Here is a 20,322-nt window from a genome sequence, read left to right as displayed (position 1 = left end):
TTAGTTAAAGTGTAATGTTCCTGTCTGAGCATAAAAAAACATCTGCAAAGTTCACTGCAAAGGGAGGTATTTGCTTTGATAGAATTTGCATTTAAAGGCCTTCAACAAACAGCTGGTAGGGACAACAACGATCTTCTTCCTTGGTTTGTGATATCATGAACCCTATAATGTACATAAACCCTGCCCCCGGTAGCACACAGTCACAACACACTGGGCCAGCTAACCAATCTGAGCCCATTATGTATTTCTGAGGGAGGGGTTTCAAAGAAACCAGGAAGTCAACAGACCACCATTAGGAAAACAGAAACAATAATGAAATGTTTGAAAAAAAAAAAAAAATGAAACCAAACAAAGCATGAACACTTGTTACAGTGTCCCCCATAAACACAATCAAGCCTTCCAAAATAGGTGGTTGCCCACCCCTTAACAGTAAATGCAATAGGTGTAAGAGGTTCAGATGACAAAAAGTTTGGTCATGTCTGCATTACATGTAAATAATGAGCTTGAAAGACAAAAGACTTTCAATAATACATAATAATACACAGTTAAATAACCTACTGATTAATTAGTAAAATAAAAATGTTCAAGTGTTCATCAGTAGTTGTTGCAGTGTTGAAACACTCCTTAAACTGGAAACAATATTTGTAAATCCAAAAGCGTAATTTACTCTAATTACTAGTACTTCATTTTTGGAATCTTATTGCGTATTCCAGATTATTGCCAGATTATTGCCAAAATTCTTCTGGATTGAGCTACAAATATTGAAAAGTATTGCACAACAATTAATTACAGAACAGTTAAGATGTACTACACACTTCACGGATTAACTTCATGGTTTTGAACCTACTACACACAAGGTATTTATCCACTAGACTAGACCGCAATGCCTTTTACAACATAGAAGGTGTTTACTGTGGATAACAGTTGTAGCGTGGCACATACAGATTTACTGACTTTTATGACGGATTCTGTTTGTCGAGATTAGTGGAGCAAAGGGCACCGGATTGCACTTGTCGACTAACTGCAGACCACAGTTCACTGAACTCTGTCACGAGGTTAATCCCAGCAGTTGTTGCTAGAGGGATGAAGCAGGTGTCATCACGCACCCTGAGGAGAGACGGCGTGTCATCACCGCTACGCTGTGCACTTCCTGCCTAGGGCGAGAAGCACCGGTCCTAATGACTCGCCTCGTAGAAAAGTGAGTGACACTGCCACAGCTGGCTCTGAGTCCTCGGGTCAGCCTGAGAGGAGAGAAGGATTAGGCGTCCTGATAGAGTTAAGCAATCGCTTTATAGACCTCAATGACCATCTAATGGGGAATAGTCCTTGGAGGAGATGCAATCAGTCCTTGTTGAAGCGTGCTGTAAATGACAGATGGGTTCGGGAATCTTCCTGCACTTAGCTGTGATGTGGAAAATCCACAGGCACAGCTGGCAGCACCAGCACCCATGCCTCCTGAGAAGGGCAATACTATCCCCTCGTGCCTCTCATAGTGAAATGGGTGTAGAGTTGATGAGGTGTCATGTAAGAACGTATCCATCCTGTAATACTGCACCGCTGGCATACAACCAGGTTATCATGGAGAGGTACCATCATGATTGATTGAACCAGCTAGTTTGGATTCCAATTACTTTTTTACCAAACGTTTGCTTCATTGTAACTCATAATAGTCTATGCCATAATTTAGTAAAGTCTTTTATTTATCTGCATAGCAATGAAAATAGCTATATTAATTATAATAGAAAACAACATAGTAAAAATAGAAATGTAGAAATAAGTAGTTAGTGAATGGATGATTCATGTATAGGTATTTTTTTTTCTAACTTTCATGTTTATATGATTCAGTTCAATAAGTTGTACTTACCAAGATGTAAATCGTTGCAAAGCAGCTTTACAGAAAATTAAAGTTTTTCAAATAATTCATTTTATTTAGTAATAGCATATCAGTGATGACTATCTCAAGTTGATGTCCATATTGCAGAAATGTACAGTAAAAGTCAAGCAGTTAATGTCATGTAATCAAACAGACGGTGAACACTATTAACAGAAATTATTATATGTTGCGATCTGGATGTATACATTTTGTGTGTGTGTGTATATATATATATATATATATATATATAGGAAGTATATGTATAAAATTAAATATAAACACTGCCATTCAAAAGTTTGAGGTTAGAATGATTTTTTTTTATAAGAAATTATTATGTTTATTCAGCAAGTATGCATTCAATTAATCAACAGTGACAATAAAGACTTGTATACTAGAATGATGAATAAATAACATTTTTAAATAAATGACAATAGAAAATAGGCTAGTTCTTTAAATCTGTAATAATATTTAATAAAATTACCGTTCATGAGACATCTTTCAAAGCATTTAATAATCTTACCGTGCCTTTTGAACAGTAGTATACAGAAAAGTATCAAAAGTAAATGAAGAATGTGTGGTAAAAAGTTTCCATTATACAGTAGTTTGTGATGTTTCAATGTTATCTTAATCTGTTGGTTTATTTAAAAAGTTCTCGGACATAAAAATTCCCAAAGTTGAAGAAACACTAATATTCATGCGCTGCAGCAATTCCCTCTAAGGTCAATGTATTTATTTTTCAGAGATGCATGTTGCATTCAAATATTGGCATCAGTCTGTCGTTTTTGTTTACCCCCTACCAGAAATGTAAGATAAACAGTTATTCCACTGCTTTCAGCTCACCCATTTTGCTTAATTACAGAGCTAAACTAATGACAGGATCTGTTAACTGATGCAAGACAGAATGAGCACAGTGTTTGTAAGCATGCTCCAACGTGAACGCCCTTCGTGAATGCCGATGAGTGGTGAATTTGGCTCCTGTGGGGCCACGAGAGTCCCGCTGTCTCCGGCGATACAGAGCCTTTCGTGTGAGTACGCCGAACTGGATCCACGCTAATTGAACGGGAGCCCGGACTTGTCGGGACAGAAGGAGGAAGGGCAATAGTGCGCCCCCCATGCTGTGTGGACCACTTTGAGAACCCTTGGAGAAATCCAATACCTTGCTCTGGTGATGTATGCAGACACGATCGTTTGGAGCCCAGGGTTACGGATTTCCCCACAGGCCACGGTTCATGTGCAGAGCAGACCATGGAGTCCTCTGCGTTACAGCTCAGGCTAGACTGTCTGGCTGCGAACAACAGATAATGACATTAGATGTATTGTTTCAGCAGATGCTCAGACACATTCAGGCTCTTAGCAGAGGCTCGCTGCAGTCGGGAGTCTTGTTTAGTTGTTATCTGAGAGCGTGTTTCTCATGTTTGATAACGGCTGTTACGCTAAGTGTCTTCATTGAAGACTGAACCCAAATAATTTTTGTTTTTTATAATGGGGAAACAACTTTTTTGCTCATTTTAGCACTGGCTAGTGTTGCCTTTAGGTGCCATGTCAGAGCAGGCAAACACTGCAGTGAAAATATATTTTATTAAAACTATATTTTTTTTTAAACAAGATACATTTATTTAAGAACCAACACTGAATAAAATATTTAGACTTGTTGTCAGGGAATGCATTTTAATATGAATCTATTTTTAACAGGTATAAACAAGTATATGGAAAAAATATAAATAAAAGCCCTGAAAATACAAGGCATTAAAATACAAGCACTGTTAAAGCAATGCATTATTTTTATTGCATGGCAGATTGTTCACTTAATTTTAATTATTTTATTCTTGAAACTAGTGGGGGGGGGGGGGTGAACGAAATACACTTTTATTAAAGATACTTTACATTCTCTGAAACAAGCCTAAATATCCCATCTCAAATATATAACACATTATTATTTTCACTGACAGATTTTCAGTTATTTTTTATTTGCATGGAAGAAAAAGAATGCCACATTTCTTTGAAACAAATATAATGCACTTATATTCAAAAATCAACATATGAAAAGAAGACAGAATATCTTATGCACATTTTGTCTAGTTTTAAAGATTTGTAGGTGTTTTAACTGGAAAACGAGTCAAAAGGGAATCATTAAGATTTTTATTGTTATTTTTTTATTTTTTTGCAGTGAAGGGACAAACTTCCTGCTCCATCATCAGTAATTCCAGCATACACAGCACACATCATATGTTAAGACATGTTTTCAGAGAGTGTCATTTGAATCATTTGCTTAACCCACTGGCATTATGGCATTATTGAGCATAAACCTTACTACATTTTATTAGTTTTATTCTTTAAACAAGAATTTGGCAAACTGTGAGTTTTTAATTGCGTGTAGGATGGGGATCTTTAGTGTTGTAGTGTGCATTTGGCATAAGAAGTCTTCTGGAAGTCTTGGCAATAATGGCAAGAAGCATATCTCAGGTCCACTGGTTATAACAGGACTGTTACTTGTCAAGACATCATTTCAAAGAGCGATGAATAGTGGCTTAACCCATTAAATTACCCACTAAACATCTTTAACATAAAAAAAAATATTTTATTTTTTTAACTTTAAATAAATATTCCCTTAAAAATCTCTTAAATCATATTTATTTTATTTTACTTTGTTTAAATAATTGATTTACTTTTGTACATTTATTTTAAGAATTGTATATACTTTGCTGCTTATCCTTTCAGAACAATCTTCATGTTGTGTGTGCCTATAATGCCTAAGAATGCTGTCTTTGTAGACATCTCACTAGGTTTTTGGAACAGAGCCCCAGAATAGCTCTGGTGTGACTAACAGCCGAACAATGCCATGTGTGGGTCAGGACAGGGCTTAGCCTTCTGCTGTCATACAAAGAAAGGACCAGGTTATACAAATCCATACAGGGCCTTCAAATCTACATTTTTCAGCCTCCAAATGTGTCATGCCATGTCTGGGATTGTCAGCACAATTAAAGCTGTCAGACACAAACTCAGAGGCATGGACACAAGAGGGCAGAGAGAGGCAAAGCGTAAAGATTACACGAGAAGTGGGGGAGATGAGAGGAGGTTGGGAATGCAGGCTCAGCAGCTAAGCATTACAGGAATTCTGTACAAGCACACAATAGACGTGAAGGAATCTGCAGACCTTCAGCCTTCTGACAGCTGACAGAGCTTATTACTGAGACATGATGCCGACATATCCGCATATGTTTGGTCAAGAATAGGGTGTTATCCTGCCATTACTCCAGACTGCAGTGCCACACAATCCTACAGAAATCATTCTAATATGCTAAGCACTTACTAAATTAACATCTGGCTTTTGGAGGGAATGAAACAATTCTGTAGAACACAATAATTCAGATTTACTTCTATCTTTAGAATTGCAGAATCATATGTGAACTAAATACTTTGAAAAGAAATGCATGTGATGCATTGGCCTTAAATGCATCTTGGCTATTGTTTAAATTTGAAAGATACAGCTGTCCTTCAGACTGCGTTGTCATTGATCCAGACTGCGCCTGCAGCCTCCAGTTCTACAACTCCTCCAAACAACAGCATCATCAAACAACGCTCTCCCTTCACTCTGACAGGCTCGATGAATAATTCCATTTGGAAGTTTGGCAAATTTCATCTGAAAGATGGCCCGAAAATAACAAAGCGCTAAAAAATTTAGATTACGCCCCAGGGGGAAAATATTCTTTGAAGTTGTTTTGATAAGATGCCTTAAAGCTGACCCAATTTCTTTTATCATCTTCACCTTCCATATACAGCACATCTTTACTGGCCAATACTTGGCCAATTTTAGATGATCGGCATCAGTAAACCATCAGCTAACCAAAGACCTGTTCACACCAAGGACATTAACTATAAAGATATAGTTTTAAAAATCATTCTCAATAATAAAGGAAAGCAGAGTCCACACCACAGCTATAACGATAAAGGCACAGAGAAATATATGATATAGTTGGAACCACTTTGATTTTAGAATGATTTTATCTAGCTGATGAACGATAAATATATTGACAACCAATCAGAATCAATCCTGCTCTAATGAACTGGAGAATTTAAATAGCCAGACATGCCTGCATTTAGAAAAAACAAACAATATAATATGCTGATGTGGACGCTAGTTATATCATGACAACTCTCTGAGGGTATAACATGGCAGTGTACATGACAATGTTAATGTGTTTGGTCTTAGCGGAATAGATCTGCTTCTGCGTCAGAGTAAGTCCCGAGACTTCTTACTGCCAATACATCCACAACATGCTGCTGTGAGCATGTAAGAAATACTGCTGCTGCACATATAACGTGTATGAAATAACCACCATATATTGCATACATGAATCACCCCGTAGCAGATCTATGCAGGTTGAGCTGGGGAAGGTGGAGGATTTTTTAGCGAATTTAGGTAAATAGGTGGTAATATATATATATATATATATATATATATATATATATATATATATATATTCCTCAAAATTTGGAAGGTGTCATGTATACCCTCAGTAGCTATAATATACTAACTATACTAGTCCTTTCAGCAGAATTTATGCCATTCTATGTGACTTTGTTTGTTTCTGTTAGCCCCTTAATCGGTTGTTGTGCAACAACAGGCACTAAGTGGCTAATTAAGGTCAATCAGCCATTCATTCACTTCATGCATGAGGCTTCGATTCACATTCCCCACCCACTAATTGCATCTACATGCCTGAGAAATGCATGCGTTTTTCCCTTCTCAGTGTTTCAAATATTCCACTCAGACAGACTTCAAGTACTTTTAATCTTGTCCTAATCTGTAGAGTGTCTGAAAAGCACCAGCTCAGCTCTCTCGCTATGAACTTGCAGTGCACCAGTATTTTCCCCCCACTTTTCCATGCCAGCCAACAGTTTCCATGGTAACAGCGGCTTTGAGGGGAGTATCACATCAGTGAAGCTCCTCAGCCCAGCGCTGCGAGCAGATGTGTGTGCCGCACCAATCGCGCAGCTATGCACGCCGCAACCAGATGCTACGGATGAGAGGAAAGAACAAATAGAAGGGGAAAAGCAGAGCGCCGGTTTTCACATGCATCTGCTCCAGTGGTTAATGAATCTTTGAGTGTAATCCAGTCCTTTCCTCTGATTTCCTGTCCAGGGCTTCCTGAGCCGCAGACTGAAGGGTTCCATCAAACGCACCAAAAGCCAGCCGAAGCTCGACCGCCACAGCAGCTTCAGGAACATCTTACCGGGCTTCAAGAGCGCGGAGAATGACAGGTAAGCTGGAACCATTTAGGTTTGCATTGCAGTTTAGAGTCTCTTCCTGTTTGTTGCCTTATTATTTTTTATTCTTCCAACACCTGAATCCACCATTGTACTGACAGCTGTCATCACGTCCTTTATGATGTGCCATTTACAGTACATCACTGTGTGATTGTAAAGTGCATAAAATGTAGTTTTTGTGCCATTAAGTTGATTAACAAATCTCCCGTTGTCATTTTTACACAGTTTAATGCCTCTATTTGCAGCTTTCTGTATCTCTCACAACATTCATCACGTAATCCTCCAAACCTTTAGCTTCTCTATTCGTCTCTATTAGGATTGTTTAGAGTCACTTATTGCAGTGCTAAAATGTCTGAGTCATCTTTCTCCCCAATGAATAGTGATCACAGAGTGAGGAATGAATTGGATTACTCGCAGGATAAATGGTCTAGCCTCAGTCTAAATTGTGAGAGATGCTTGTGAAATATTCGGGTTGTCAAGAGAAGAAATATGTGACTCCGGGATGCTGGGTCCATATGTTGTTTTGATGTGACTTGAGTACAGTGACCTACACGCAGCAGTTTGTGTCCAAGCCTCAGGTCAGTGTGCGCTGCTTGTATACGAGCTTGTAGGAATGCACACAGACGCGAACAGAGAGTTTACATAGTATTGCAACTGCAACTGCAACTTGCGAAAATAGGTTAAATTAACCACAAATGGAGTATTGCTTAAGACTCAAATATTTCTCAAATTCTCAAGGCATTCTATTCACAAGTATTGCTTTATACTCTTATTGTATGTCAAAAATGTTATATTTTTTTATTTTATTTATCCGTTAGGAAGCTTTAGCAGAGGAATTTGGTAGTTAAATTAAGCACAACTGAGATTTGAGCTATAAAAGAGCAACCTCTGTTCGTCTCTGACCTGATGGTTAGTTATCCGAGTTTGAATTCGGCTTCTGTTAGTCAAACCATTATTTCTTGTCATCACCCTGCTGTACCTTTCAACAGATCTGTCAAAACACGAACATTTCATTTATTATTTATCCTACTCGTCCTCATCTCATTCCAAACCCTAATAGTGAACATCCTGGCTGCTCTTTTCCATGTAATAAAAAAGCAAATGGGGTCTGGGCTTTTCAAGTGCCAAAAACTAACAGAAAAGTACCATAAAAGTGTTATTAAAAAGTCCATATGACTCATGCAGCTAGATTACAAATCTTCTGAAGCCATGCGATAGCTCGGTGAAATTTAAGCCACTCTTGGCTGATAATTTTCCTCTTCGTTGTGGCACTGAAATCAAATGTGGTGCCATTAGTCATTAGACACTTTTGCGGTTCTTTTATGGTGCATTTTATGGTTCCATTTACTTTTATTGTATTGAAAAGAATGGACTATTCTGCAAAAAAAAAAAAAAAGACTTTTGCAGAAGAAAGAATCTCTTACAGGTTTGAAATTCTATGATGTTCATTTTACAGAATGTTCAGTTCTGAGTAAACTATATCTATATTTATCAAAAATGCGCCTCGGCTTCCTTTTATTCTCCATTTGTGTGGGGAAGTATTCTCATTCACCCTAAAGAGAATCTCAAGAGCACCGTCTATTACATGGGAATTTGTTGAGTCACTCTACAGGACTGCGGATATCATAGCAACCACACCAAAGATTTCTCCACAGCTCACCATCAGCCTTGTGCTTCTGTGTTTCTGTGGTATTAGCAGGCAGAAATGGCATTGCTTGCCAGAGATGTTCTGCCTCATTAGAGCAGCATATTATCCTGGGAGGCAGAGCATCAGCTTCATGGTACCAAGGTGTGTGAGCTGGATGTGACACAAACAAACTGCTTTACGGATGCTGTGGCAGCCTCTGTACCTGACTGGGTTCTGCCAGTCACAGTAAGTTAAGGGTCATTTCCTCCAGACGTGCCTGTTCAGCCTGCCTGGACCTGACGGTTGCAAAGGCTGAGTCAGTATTGCATAGTTCAGACAGGGTTTGTCACCTCTGCCGTATTTTCTACCATCTCAGTCTAATAATTAATGAAATTGGATTTATTTTATTTTGCTTTCAGTTTTAGTTTGCTTTGCTAGGCTTTTTGTGCACGAATCAGTCACATTCTTCCGAAGAAATCTTTTAAGCCTTAATTATTTTTTTTAGTAAACAGTTTTTTCTCTTTTTCTTTCCTTTTGGACAATCTTTTTGAGTCTCAGTTCAAAAAGTACAATCAGTCTGATAATTCCGTTTCATGTTGACTTTGATTTTGTTTTGGTAGAACTCTTAAATATGCATACTTTTTCCATTATAGAATGCTTTGGGTAATAAGTGCATTCCATATGTTGACTATAAACATCAAATATGTCATTGATTTATTTAATGTGTCAACCAATAGTGTGAGATTGGGGAAGGACTACCGTTTAATGTGACTAATAATGGAGAGGAGTAGGCCTTAAGGGGTTTCTTGGAGTTTTTTGATATTGTTGATAGTGGTTGACTGCTTAATGATCTGTTTTCTCAGATTAAGCCTCAGGTTGGTAAAAGGGCATGATTTTTAGTCTCGTTCTGCTTGTAGAGGACAGTGTTGATCGGTTCTGCACTAATGGTCAGCATCAGTGCATGAGGAATCTGTGATTTCATGCTTTATGGACTCTGTTATTTTCCCTCTTTACCTTTTAACTCTATAAAAGCTTCCATTTAGATATCGGGTGTCGTTTTGGGTGAAGAACAAGCTTTTAAAGCTTCTAACTTACCACTGCAAAGGATTTTTATTGATAGAATTAACGTATGAACTTGAAGTGATATGAAAGGGAAGTTGATTTGCTTTTATAGTGGAAGGGCAAAAATGTAGTTAATTATTTTGGTTTATAAGTATATATAACAAGTTACTTAAGATAAGGTCAAGTATGTAATGTATGCACCACTAGTGTCGCCAGGTGAATTTATATAAATAATGTACTGTATATGACACACAAAAAAATTACAGTGAGATTTATTTTTTTACTTGTATTCAGCAAAAAAAAAAAAAAAAAAAAAAAACATTACGATTTTTTTTAAATAAAAGCTGTTTTTTTAACTTTCTATTCTTAAAATAATTCTGAAAAAAAATGTTTTCAATATTGATAATGATAAGGAATTAAGTAAAAATCTGAAGGATCATGCAACACTAAAGACTGGAGAAATGTCTGCAACTTAGACATCAGGGGGGGAAAACAAACATTTTAAATTTATTCAGATACAAGAGAGTTATTTTAAATTATTTCACATTATTTTATATTTACTGTATTATTGATCAAATACATGTAGACTTGGCAATCATTAGACCCTAGAGAAAAATCTTGCTCCAAAATTTTGAATGGCATTGTTTAACAGATCAGTACTCAATGTACATTCAACTATGAAAATATATTAATCAAATTGGAACATAACCATTTTAATGCATTATGTAACTATAAATCATATAATGTATGGTATTTTCACTGCAAGTCCAAGTGGAGATATCAAACTAAAAGACAAAACAAAGACTTTAACGTGACATTCAGCCTTAGGAGATCTCTTTACATTGCAGCCTTTGAAAAGGACATTGGGCTTCAACTATTGATTTTACCTCTTTTTCCCAACAACCATTATCCGACCAATAACGGCAGTGAGATCTCTTCATCCTCATGTAATTGAATGAGAAATAAAGGAGGTGGCGTCGTCTCAGCAGGGTGATGGATAGGGCTATTCAAAGCGTGTTTTTATTCGGCAAAGGCCATCTTCTTCACCTCTGGCTCACACTTCTGTACATTTATGAGAGTTATTGCTGCATAATCCATTGTTTTTAATCTAAAGACACGCTGCTTGAAACCATTACTGAAACATCATGTCCTTGTGTTTTTTTGTGTGTGTTTTTTAAAAAATCTCTTGCATCATCCCTTTGACACAGCGTGGTTTCCAGGTCAGCCTCCCTTCATGCTTCCGACTGTTTTGCTATGTCCCACTTAATTACAAGCCTGGGAGCCGTGTAATAGAGAGAATGCATGGCCTTATTGCACTCAGCTAATACCAAAAGACATGCTTGCCCAGGGCGTGCCAGTGTTGTAGTGTGCATGTCTTCATTTCTTTCTCTGTTTGTGTATGTGTGTGTGGTGCGGATGGGCCTTTGTCTTTCTTCCCTAGACGAATGGCGTAATCAGAAGCGGTTATGTTATTTTGTTTATTTAGTGACCTGTGAATTTCACTGCAGATCGTCTCGTGGTTGCCATCGATGTGTGAAATTTAAAATATCCTGTTAAGCGTACATGCATACCGAGATATATTAAAGAGGATTGCTTGGAAAGCATCAAGCACCATATTTGTGTACAGACATCTGATAAAAATCTTTAAAATGATTTGAGATCAGAAGTGTCACAAAAACATCTGTAGAAAGCAGACATCTGACATCCATCAGAAAAATTATAGCAGTGGACTGATGATGAAAAAACACTCAAGACAGACTTTGAATAGATGTCTTAAAGATGTGTCTGAGCCATGTATTGAGTCACAGAAAACTAAATGATCAGTCGTGTGTTTCAATAGGGTCTGGCTGTCATTATTTCTTTTCCAGTAAATATTTCTGAGAAATATTTTATATATATATATATATATAAAATATTTCTCAGAAATATTTACTGGAAAAGAAATAATGACAGATTATGAAAAATATATTTTTTATATATAATAAATAAAAATAATAAATAAAAATAGAATAGAAAATGATAATGTTACATACAAGATTTTTTAATAAAAAGAAAGCAACTAGACTGAATAGAAATGGAAAATAGGATTCTAGTGTTAAAGTGTCAAGTTTTTTTAATAGAAAGAAAACAAGTAGAATAGACAGAACAGTGTTAAGGTTAGAAGGTCAAGTGTTTTAATAAAAAAAACAAGTAGATAGAATAGAAATAATATGGAAAATGGTAGTGCAAAAAGAAAAAAGAAAACAAGTAGATCGCATAGAAATAGAATATAGAATGCTAGTGTTAGCAATGGAGGGTCAGTTTTTTCTCTTAAAAATAGAACAAGTAGATTGAATAGTAAAAGAATAGAGAATGCTAGTGTTAAAGGGTCAAGTTTTTAAAAATAAAAATAAAACAAGTAGATAGAACTGAAATAGAATAGAGATTGTTGGTGTTACAGGGACAAGTTTTTTAATGAAACAAAAAGAAGAGAACAGAAATATAATGCTAGTGTAGTGTTGGGGGGTCACTTTTTAATAAGTAAAAAGTAGATAGAGTATAGAAAGTATAGAAATAGAATAGAAATATTAGTGTTAAGAGAAGGTCAAGTTTTTATATATAATAAAAGAAAACAAGTAGACAGAATATAAATAGAATAGAGTGTTAATGTTAGAGGGTCAATTGTAGATTATTAGATTATTAGATTAAACTATTATTATAATTGCGTAAAAGTATAACATTTAATGCAAAAATAGAATCATATTAAAATGTTAGTTTGGAGAATTGTGACAGCATTTCCTTGTCTGCCGCTCATCTTTGTAAGGGAACTTGTGCACTGCTTTATGAAAAAGCAACCTCTTAAATAATTCATGCACAACTTGTCACTATTGACTGATATTGATTAAAGGCACACTGGAAACCACTGTCCCGCAGTATGTTGTGTCCCAGGAGATGGGGGAGGGGTGCAGTGAACTGGTACGGCGTGGTGGTTGGGTTTGGTTTGAAGACGTGTGATGTGAGGGCTGTGGCGGTCTGCCCATAATGGATTAGCCTCATTAAATTCAAACCTGCATTCCTCTCAAAGAGACACCAATGGCAGAGCGGCACGTCCTCGCTTCCTTCAGTCCGTCTATCCCTCCGGTTCTGTCTCCATCTCACCCTGTCTTCCCCCACGGTACTCCATCTGTCTGACAGGCTATCCAAACCCCACCACCTATTTTTTTTTTTATTATTATTTTATTATTCATTTCTGCAGTCTCTACCCCACTAAAACCTGCACCATATTTCTGCTTTTGACCCTCTGGCAACCTCAAATATCAGCTATGAATATGACTGTCATGTACATTCAGAGCATTTCTATGATTGGCCAAGGACTTTCAGCGGCTATTGATGGATCTTTTCATGTAACAACGGTTTTATTTCTCAAGGTCTGCATTTAATGGCAAACTGAGCAAGCTTTGCGGCTTATTTATCATGGTAATCCTATGGAAATTGATGCTTAGCGCTTCATGTAGCCTTTATGTGGTCATAAAACCTGTTGCATATTTTGCAGTTTTTAAGAACTGTGCATGTTTTGTAAATGTTAGTTTTACCAGCTGCATCTCTATTTTCATCACGTCCACAATTGAGCTTCCATTTTCTTTCTCTTAACTCTTGAAATTTCTTACTTATTTAGTGCTATTGAATCCAGTACTGAATTTCATATAACAGTTTATTACATTGTTTCAATAGGAGATCAGCGAGTTTTTTTTTTTTCTTTACTGTATTGGTCAGTATTGTTGACCTATTTTCAGCTTTAGCAAATCTTAAAATTAATTTTCGGAAACAGTACATTTATAGTGCCTTAACTACATTTTTTGTTTAGTGTTTTATTTTCTAATTATATCAATAAATATTAACGTTTTTTTTTTTATTCCACCGAAGGCCTTAATAACAATGCATTACCATCAATACAGTGTTACAGAAAGCTTTCTTTTTGACCCAGCGGTTCAGTGGCACTCTTTTTTGGCAACATTTCCCCCCTTGTCTTCATTTCGCTCTCATTTAAAGTGCTGGACATGGTATATTATAGATCGGGCCTGTGGATGATGTATAGAAATGAAATTCTTTTAAGCAGGGCAGTGTTTGGCATCTTCACAGACAAGGACGGGGACCTCTCTATCCCACAGATCTTTATTAGGAGGAATCACTGAATCCCATTGTTATGATGTGAAGTAATGCTTGAGCCAAAGGACAGAATAACCTTCTTGATGAAGCAACTTCCAGCTGAATGACTCCTGAATCTAAATTCAACACGGTATAGATAGAAATGCTCAGGTATTGTTAAAGCGATGTCCTGGAGTCAATTCAAGTTAAGCTCTATTGACAGTATCTCTGACATGCTGTTGATTATCCTAGGAAATCATTTTAAATCATCACTGGCAGTAGACCAGGACAAACATTAAAATATGTGACCCTGGACCAAAACATTGTATGGGTCAAAATTATAGATTTTTTTATTTTATGCCATTTAAACTTTAAATGTAAATATTTTATGCATTTAGCAGACGCTTTTATCCAAAGCGACTTACAGTGCATTCAGGTTATCAATTTTTACCTATCATTTGTTCCCGGGGAATCGAATCCCCAACCTTGGCTTGACAAGGCAAAGAAGTTAAATCATCAGATTAAAGCAAATTAAAGCAAACTAAAGCAATGAGTTTTATATGCAATGCCTATGCAACATATATGTATTTCAGAGGCATTCAACCAGCATCTTGCAATTTGTTCACTGTCTAAATTGTGAGATAGAAACAGTGAAAGCAAATTTCTGGTTTAAGCCACCAAAAGTAGTGAATTAAATTAGGAATTGCAGAATAATGCGATAACATTCAGTGGTATTTGTGCTATTTCTTGCACTGCTTTATACAAAATAGAGTTTGCAAGGGAGTGATGGTGCAATTGTGAATACAACTGAATATATGGGTTGCAATTTACATTTTAAAAGATGGCTTAACTTTGCACTGTCGTTTTGACAGCAGAGAATGCTGTTTAGCTCTAGTAATGGGGCTTTTTGCAATGACCATGACCTGAGCAAATTGATTTACTCGAGGATGAGATGTCTTTCTAATTCACACTCAAATCCAGGAGGATAGCAGAGAGAGGAACAGCATGAACGCAGCTGTCATTTCTGTCACCTGATGTTTCTGTGCATTGTACGGGGGTCTAGATGAGGACAGTCACTCACAGCCTGTCAGCGTCCTGCAGATACAGCTCTTCAGCTTCTGGAAATTTCCAAACGTCTGTACTATACAGATCACTCATGCTTCATTATTGCCTGGAATATATTACACACAAGGTATGGCAAACCAAAAACAAACCCGTGTGAGCCGGAAATTGTCAATCAAGTTAGTTGATTTTCTACTTTTTTTGACCGAAATTCGGAGAGTAAATGAGCAGTATCTAGTTATAGAGTTATCGCTACACTAAAGCTGGTTTATACAACATATGTAAGCTGCACATGTTAACTTTGCTGCTCATATTAACAGGTTACTGAATTCAAACTAAGCACATAAGCTATAAATATTAATTTCTGTACTCTTACTGATTCTAATTTCGCTATAAATCCCCCCCAAAAAATCAAGGAAACACTAAAAAATAAATCCCCAAAAATAGGGAACAATATACTGTATTAATAAGAAGAGATATTCAGTATTTATTAATTACAGGTGTTTTACTGTACATGTATTTTGAATTTTGCTCTTCATAACGTTTTAAAGTTAATGAAAATGTCTGTAAAATTACAGAAAATTGCCAGTATTGTCATTTTATTTGTGTGTGTGTGTGTGTGTGTGTGTGTGTGTGTGTGTGTGTGTGTGTGTGTGTGTGCGTGTGTGTGTGTGTGTGTTTTATATAAGTGAATACTTTAATATTAATGTGCAAATTGATTACTAATTGATTTTAATTGGACTGCATAGCTAAAAGTCCCATTTAGACTTATTTCTCGAATTAATATTTAATCTAATTTTGCTATATTTTTTTCTTTCAAACTGTAGGTGAATACTTCGATAGCTACACAGTTATGTAAATTAAGTCCTATTTGGATGTAAATTTGATTGCCTTTTTCATACGAAGTAATTTTTGTTACCATTTTATAATTTATGGCCATTATTAGAGTTAAATATTCAATATCAATGTTATTCTAGGTTTAGACGCAACAGAAGCATAAAGCACAACTCAAACCTGCAGCCGGTTACAAGAGCTGTGTGTAACGGGTCTAAGTGTGTAACTGTGTCTGGCAGATTCACTGGAGTTCAAGGATCAATGACAAATCAAATTATCGGATAAGACTTTGCTATAATACGCAGTAATCTTTCAAGCAGCAGTTCTGCGTGGCCACTGCAGTGGTTTTTATATTCTACCTACACCACTTCGCTTTTTTAAATGGCCACACATGTAGACACAAACAAAACTGGCATTTCTTCACAGGGCTTAGTGCAGTTCAGTCTAATTGAGACCCTCAGACAGGTTTTTTGTCTCCTTTGTCATGGCTTTCTTTTGCATTTTAAAACATTTCTTATACCCTTGCGAGTTAGGCTTTCAATTGTGACACTTTGTTTATTATAAGGTCTTATTGAGATGCACACTACCGTGTAGAGTGTATGTGCAATTTTGTGTTGTTGTCCCTCAAAACATCTTAGCAATCATCATCATTTAATGACAAGGTAATTTGTGTCAACAACTTGCAGTCTATAGAGGGAAATTGCAGGCGAAATTGCACCAGTTATGAAAGCAGTCAGTCGCTGGGTACAAAAGCTAATCTTACCCTCTAGAGTTGCCATAGTAACAAAGATAAATATTAAGTACAATTCAATAAGCAATTGCGCTTTTCTCTTGTAACATACACATTAATGAATGCACATCATCAGTGTGTGTACCTTTTGAGGTCATGTTCAAGCTGTCACGGCGAGTGCTGCGTTTCGAAGTGACGGATGCCGTGTGACCCTTTGCGAGAGCAGGCTCCGAGGCAACCGTGACTGAACTAAACCTGTAACAATGGCATCCAGCACCTCCGTGATTAACACGTTTTGCAGTTACGTTGTCCTGGTGGGTTGTTAGCATAGTTACTGGGAAATCTAGGTCAATATGATGCGTCATAATTCCAGCCTGTAAGGCAACAAATTGTGAAAAGGGAAATAGGGGGGCGGTTTTATGGTTCTGCGCGTGTTCAGTGGTCTGAAGTTGTAGTTAATGGAGCCGGGAAAGACAGGAGGAGAATGTTAACAGTGCTGAGGGGAATGTTAGAGGTCGCCGACTGAGCTAACAGAGTGAAGGGACCACAGCCTGAGATTATTAAAGGAAACGAAAAATTAACAGTTATATTGAGTGGTTTCTTCTGCGGATCACAAAATAAAGTATTGTCTTCTTTTATTAATCAAAATAAAACTGCTTGTTTCAGAGTGAAGCTTTTTTTTTACACACAAGTATTTTTCTGTCTCTGAGTGGCACGTTTTGCAGTAAATGCTGCATAAATTAATACTGTAGGTCGCTTATAATGTGCAAATAATGGGAACCATCTTTACAAACTTTTATGAGAAGCCCTTTTAAACCTAATTTTGTCAACAAAAGATTCAAAAAGAAATTAAAAGATTATGGCAACCAATAGTAGTACTGTAATTTACAGTTGTCTGGTAACATAAATTGATATTATTTTTTCTTATACTATAATATAATATAATATATTTTAATAGATAATAATACATTTAATAGATTTATTTTACAGTGATTTTCTTTTGTAATATTTTATTTAATAATAATAATAATCGATTATTATTATTATTATTAATAATAATAATAAATAAAAATATTAAACAAAATAAGAAATGTTACTGTTTTCTAGTATATTGAGCTCAGTAAAATGGCCTAGTTATGCATTCCTACAAACAAGCACCGCAAACGTGGAGCTTTTAATTTTCATTTGCAATCACAATTTTTATCAGAATCACAATTTAAAAATCATGCAGCACTATATTAAAAAGTGAAAGAGCTCCATAGTAACATAAACATAACATCATAATGTCAGCTTTGGAATAAAGCACATGGCTTATACAGACCTCTTTTATTGTGTTGTTGTCATGTTCGTTGTCATGCTTTGTGATATTTCTGCTTTTGTTCTCTAAGGAGGGAAGAAAACCATGGGTTTGGAACGTCATAATGGTGAATAAATGATGACGGAATTGTAACTTTTCTTTCAAATTGTCCTGCGTGTGCGTTTTTGACCGTCATTACCAATCACTATTCACATAACATGCATTCAGACATTCAGCAGATCTGCTGAGAGTTTCTTTACCATTTATAATGATAGATAGCAGAGCAGCTATGACAGATATGAGAGGCAGCTAGCCACATCTGCATCATTGCATTCACGGTTATTTTCATTCTGTTGACAATTCAAGAGGCCAGTCGGGAAGTCAGGCCCTGTTATTTCAATCCTCATTCTGCTTAACGCCCCAGGGAGCTTATATATGAGGAATCCTTTCTGAGGAATACGAATTAATATTAAAAGACTTCCACAACTCCATAAGACAGATGTGAGACCATTAGGAGAAGCTGCAAGATGACAAGTAATTGCTCTTAGCTTGCTCACACACACACCTACACAGACGTAAAGCGGAGAGAATGGCACTGGAAAATGAATCACAGGCTTGCTGTAGGGGAAAGCAGTGCGTGGTGGAGAATGGCGAGAGCATATGTCATTAATTTGCCTGCTGAGTGACTCGCACACATTCGATACGTTATGGTAAAGGTTGAGTTTGGAGGAGAGCAGAGCTGGTGATAGGAAACTCTTCTGTTATAGCGCATGTCTTTGGGATATTGTGTCACCCGATGAATTGTATTCCTGAACGTGTGTATGGCCAGCGCCCACTCTCGAGGACTCTGTCACATCACACTTCTGTCTTCAGCGTGTAACAAAGACATGACCTCATTGTTTCAGCCCTGAAGGACATGGAACCCACTTTGGTTTCTCCACCCAGAAATGCCAGGAAGCTTGTTAATGCCTTAGTGAGAGAACATTGATGAACAACTCAAAAGATTTTTTCTCGAGATCTTCAGCTAAAGAGCAGACCTTGAAGTCGCAATAATACAATGCATTCATTAGCATGTTTAATGGATGCAAACCTTTACATCTGAATAGACATTCAGATGTCACAGTCTATTCAACACTCGAGTCAACAGATGATGATAAAATAGGAGTGTTTTATTTTATCTCCGTGGGAAATATGTTAAAAGCCAGATGCCATGTAATGCAAAGCACACAATTACAGCACAATAAATGAGATGTAATATTGTGAACTGTTTAAGTGTACTGTTTTGACCTATTTGATTCGTGTTTTATGCAAGTTGTACATACCATACTGTATGTATTTTACAAATGTACAGTGGGCTCCAAAAGCCTAATAATTATTATATTATTAACATATGCTTATACACACACACTCTACTAGATGTATATCGCTAATAAATCTTCTTTTTCTTATTTATCTAGACCAGTAATTTCTAAAACCAATTAGCCGTTGTAACTCATCATGCTAATTGTTGTAAGTTTTAATGTGCTGTAGGCCGGGGTCTCTTCCTCCTCTTGATGTTCATCATATTATGGCTTAAACTACATTTTCTTATGTAATACAACATTTGTGTGAGTTGAGCTCTGAGCCTGATGAAATGATCTCATAAATGATTATTTTATGGTTATTAAAACCAGCACGTTCACAAGTTCAATGAATAATTTCAAGTTTTTGCATGTTTTTAGCAAAAACATTTAAAAAGAAGCTAGTATTTTTTTTTTATATAACATGACCTTTTGTAATCACACATCATTACTCACATGACGTTTCTTTTCACAACAGCAGCCAATGAGCTGCCACTCAGCATTCAAATACTTGACTAGTGCTTGCTGTAGTGATTGCAGTGCACTATTCTGCCAAGACCAAACACTTCAACATTGCCCTGTAACCTTCATTACCATGCTAAACGCTCAGAGCGCGGTCAGGAACAGAATGGTTTTTTTTCTCAGGCACTACAGGCATGTTTTTTTATTTATTTATTTTTTTTCTGGTCAGTTTTTAGATTGAGCTTATTGCCTTTGCTTAATGTGTTGTTTCAGACTAGTGGAAGGAAAAAACATCTAAAATAAATGTTTGAATGTTTGTTACACTTTATCTATTTGTGACCCTGGACCACAAAACCAGTCATAAATCTCAGAGGTATATTTGTAGCTATGGCCAAAAAAATACTTTTCATTGCATGGGTCAAAAAAAATCATTAGGATATTAATTAAAGGTAAACAGATATTTTGTAAATTACCATAAATACTTAATTTTTGATTACCATATTTTCCGGACTATAAGGACTTATTTATCAAAATCAATTTGACATGAACCAAGAGAAATGAACTAAAAATAAAACATTACCGTCTCCAGCCGCCAGAGGGCGTACTCCTGTAGTCTACACTGAAAACATAGAGCCACCTCTC

The 20,322-nt window shown here is 36.5% G+C and overlaps 1 protein-coding gene across 4 annotated transcripts in view; it reads left to right on the top strand.

Annotated features, from left to right (window-relative positions):
* Positions 1 to 20,322, top strand: part of dab2ipa (DAB2 interacting protein a) — an 89,005-nt gene that overhangs the window by 32,813 nt on the left and 35,870 nt on the right. For all 4 annotated transcript variants that reach the window (XM_026269487.1, XM_026269489.1, XM_026269495.1 and 1 more), the window contains one exon: positions 7,017 to 7,135. In XM_026269487.1, coding sequence (XP_026125272.1) covers positions 7,017 to 7,135 — 119 coding nt within the window. The remainder of the gene's footprint in view (positions 1 to 7,016; positions 7,136 to 20,322) is intronic.

The sequence above is a fragment of the Carassius auratus genome, chromosome 8 (assembly GCF_003368295.1).
Source record: "Carassius auratus strain Wakin chromosome 8, ASM336829v1, whole genome shotgun sequence".
Taxonomy (NCBI): Eukaryota; Metazoa; Chordata; class Actinopteri; order Cypriniformes; family Cyprinidae; genus Carassius; species Carassius auratus.
This window is presented reverse-complemented; position numbering and strand designations above follow the sequence as displayed.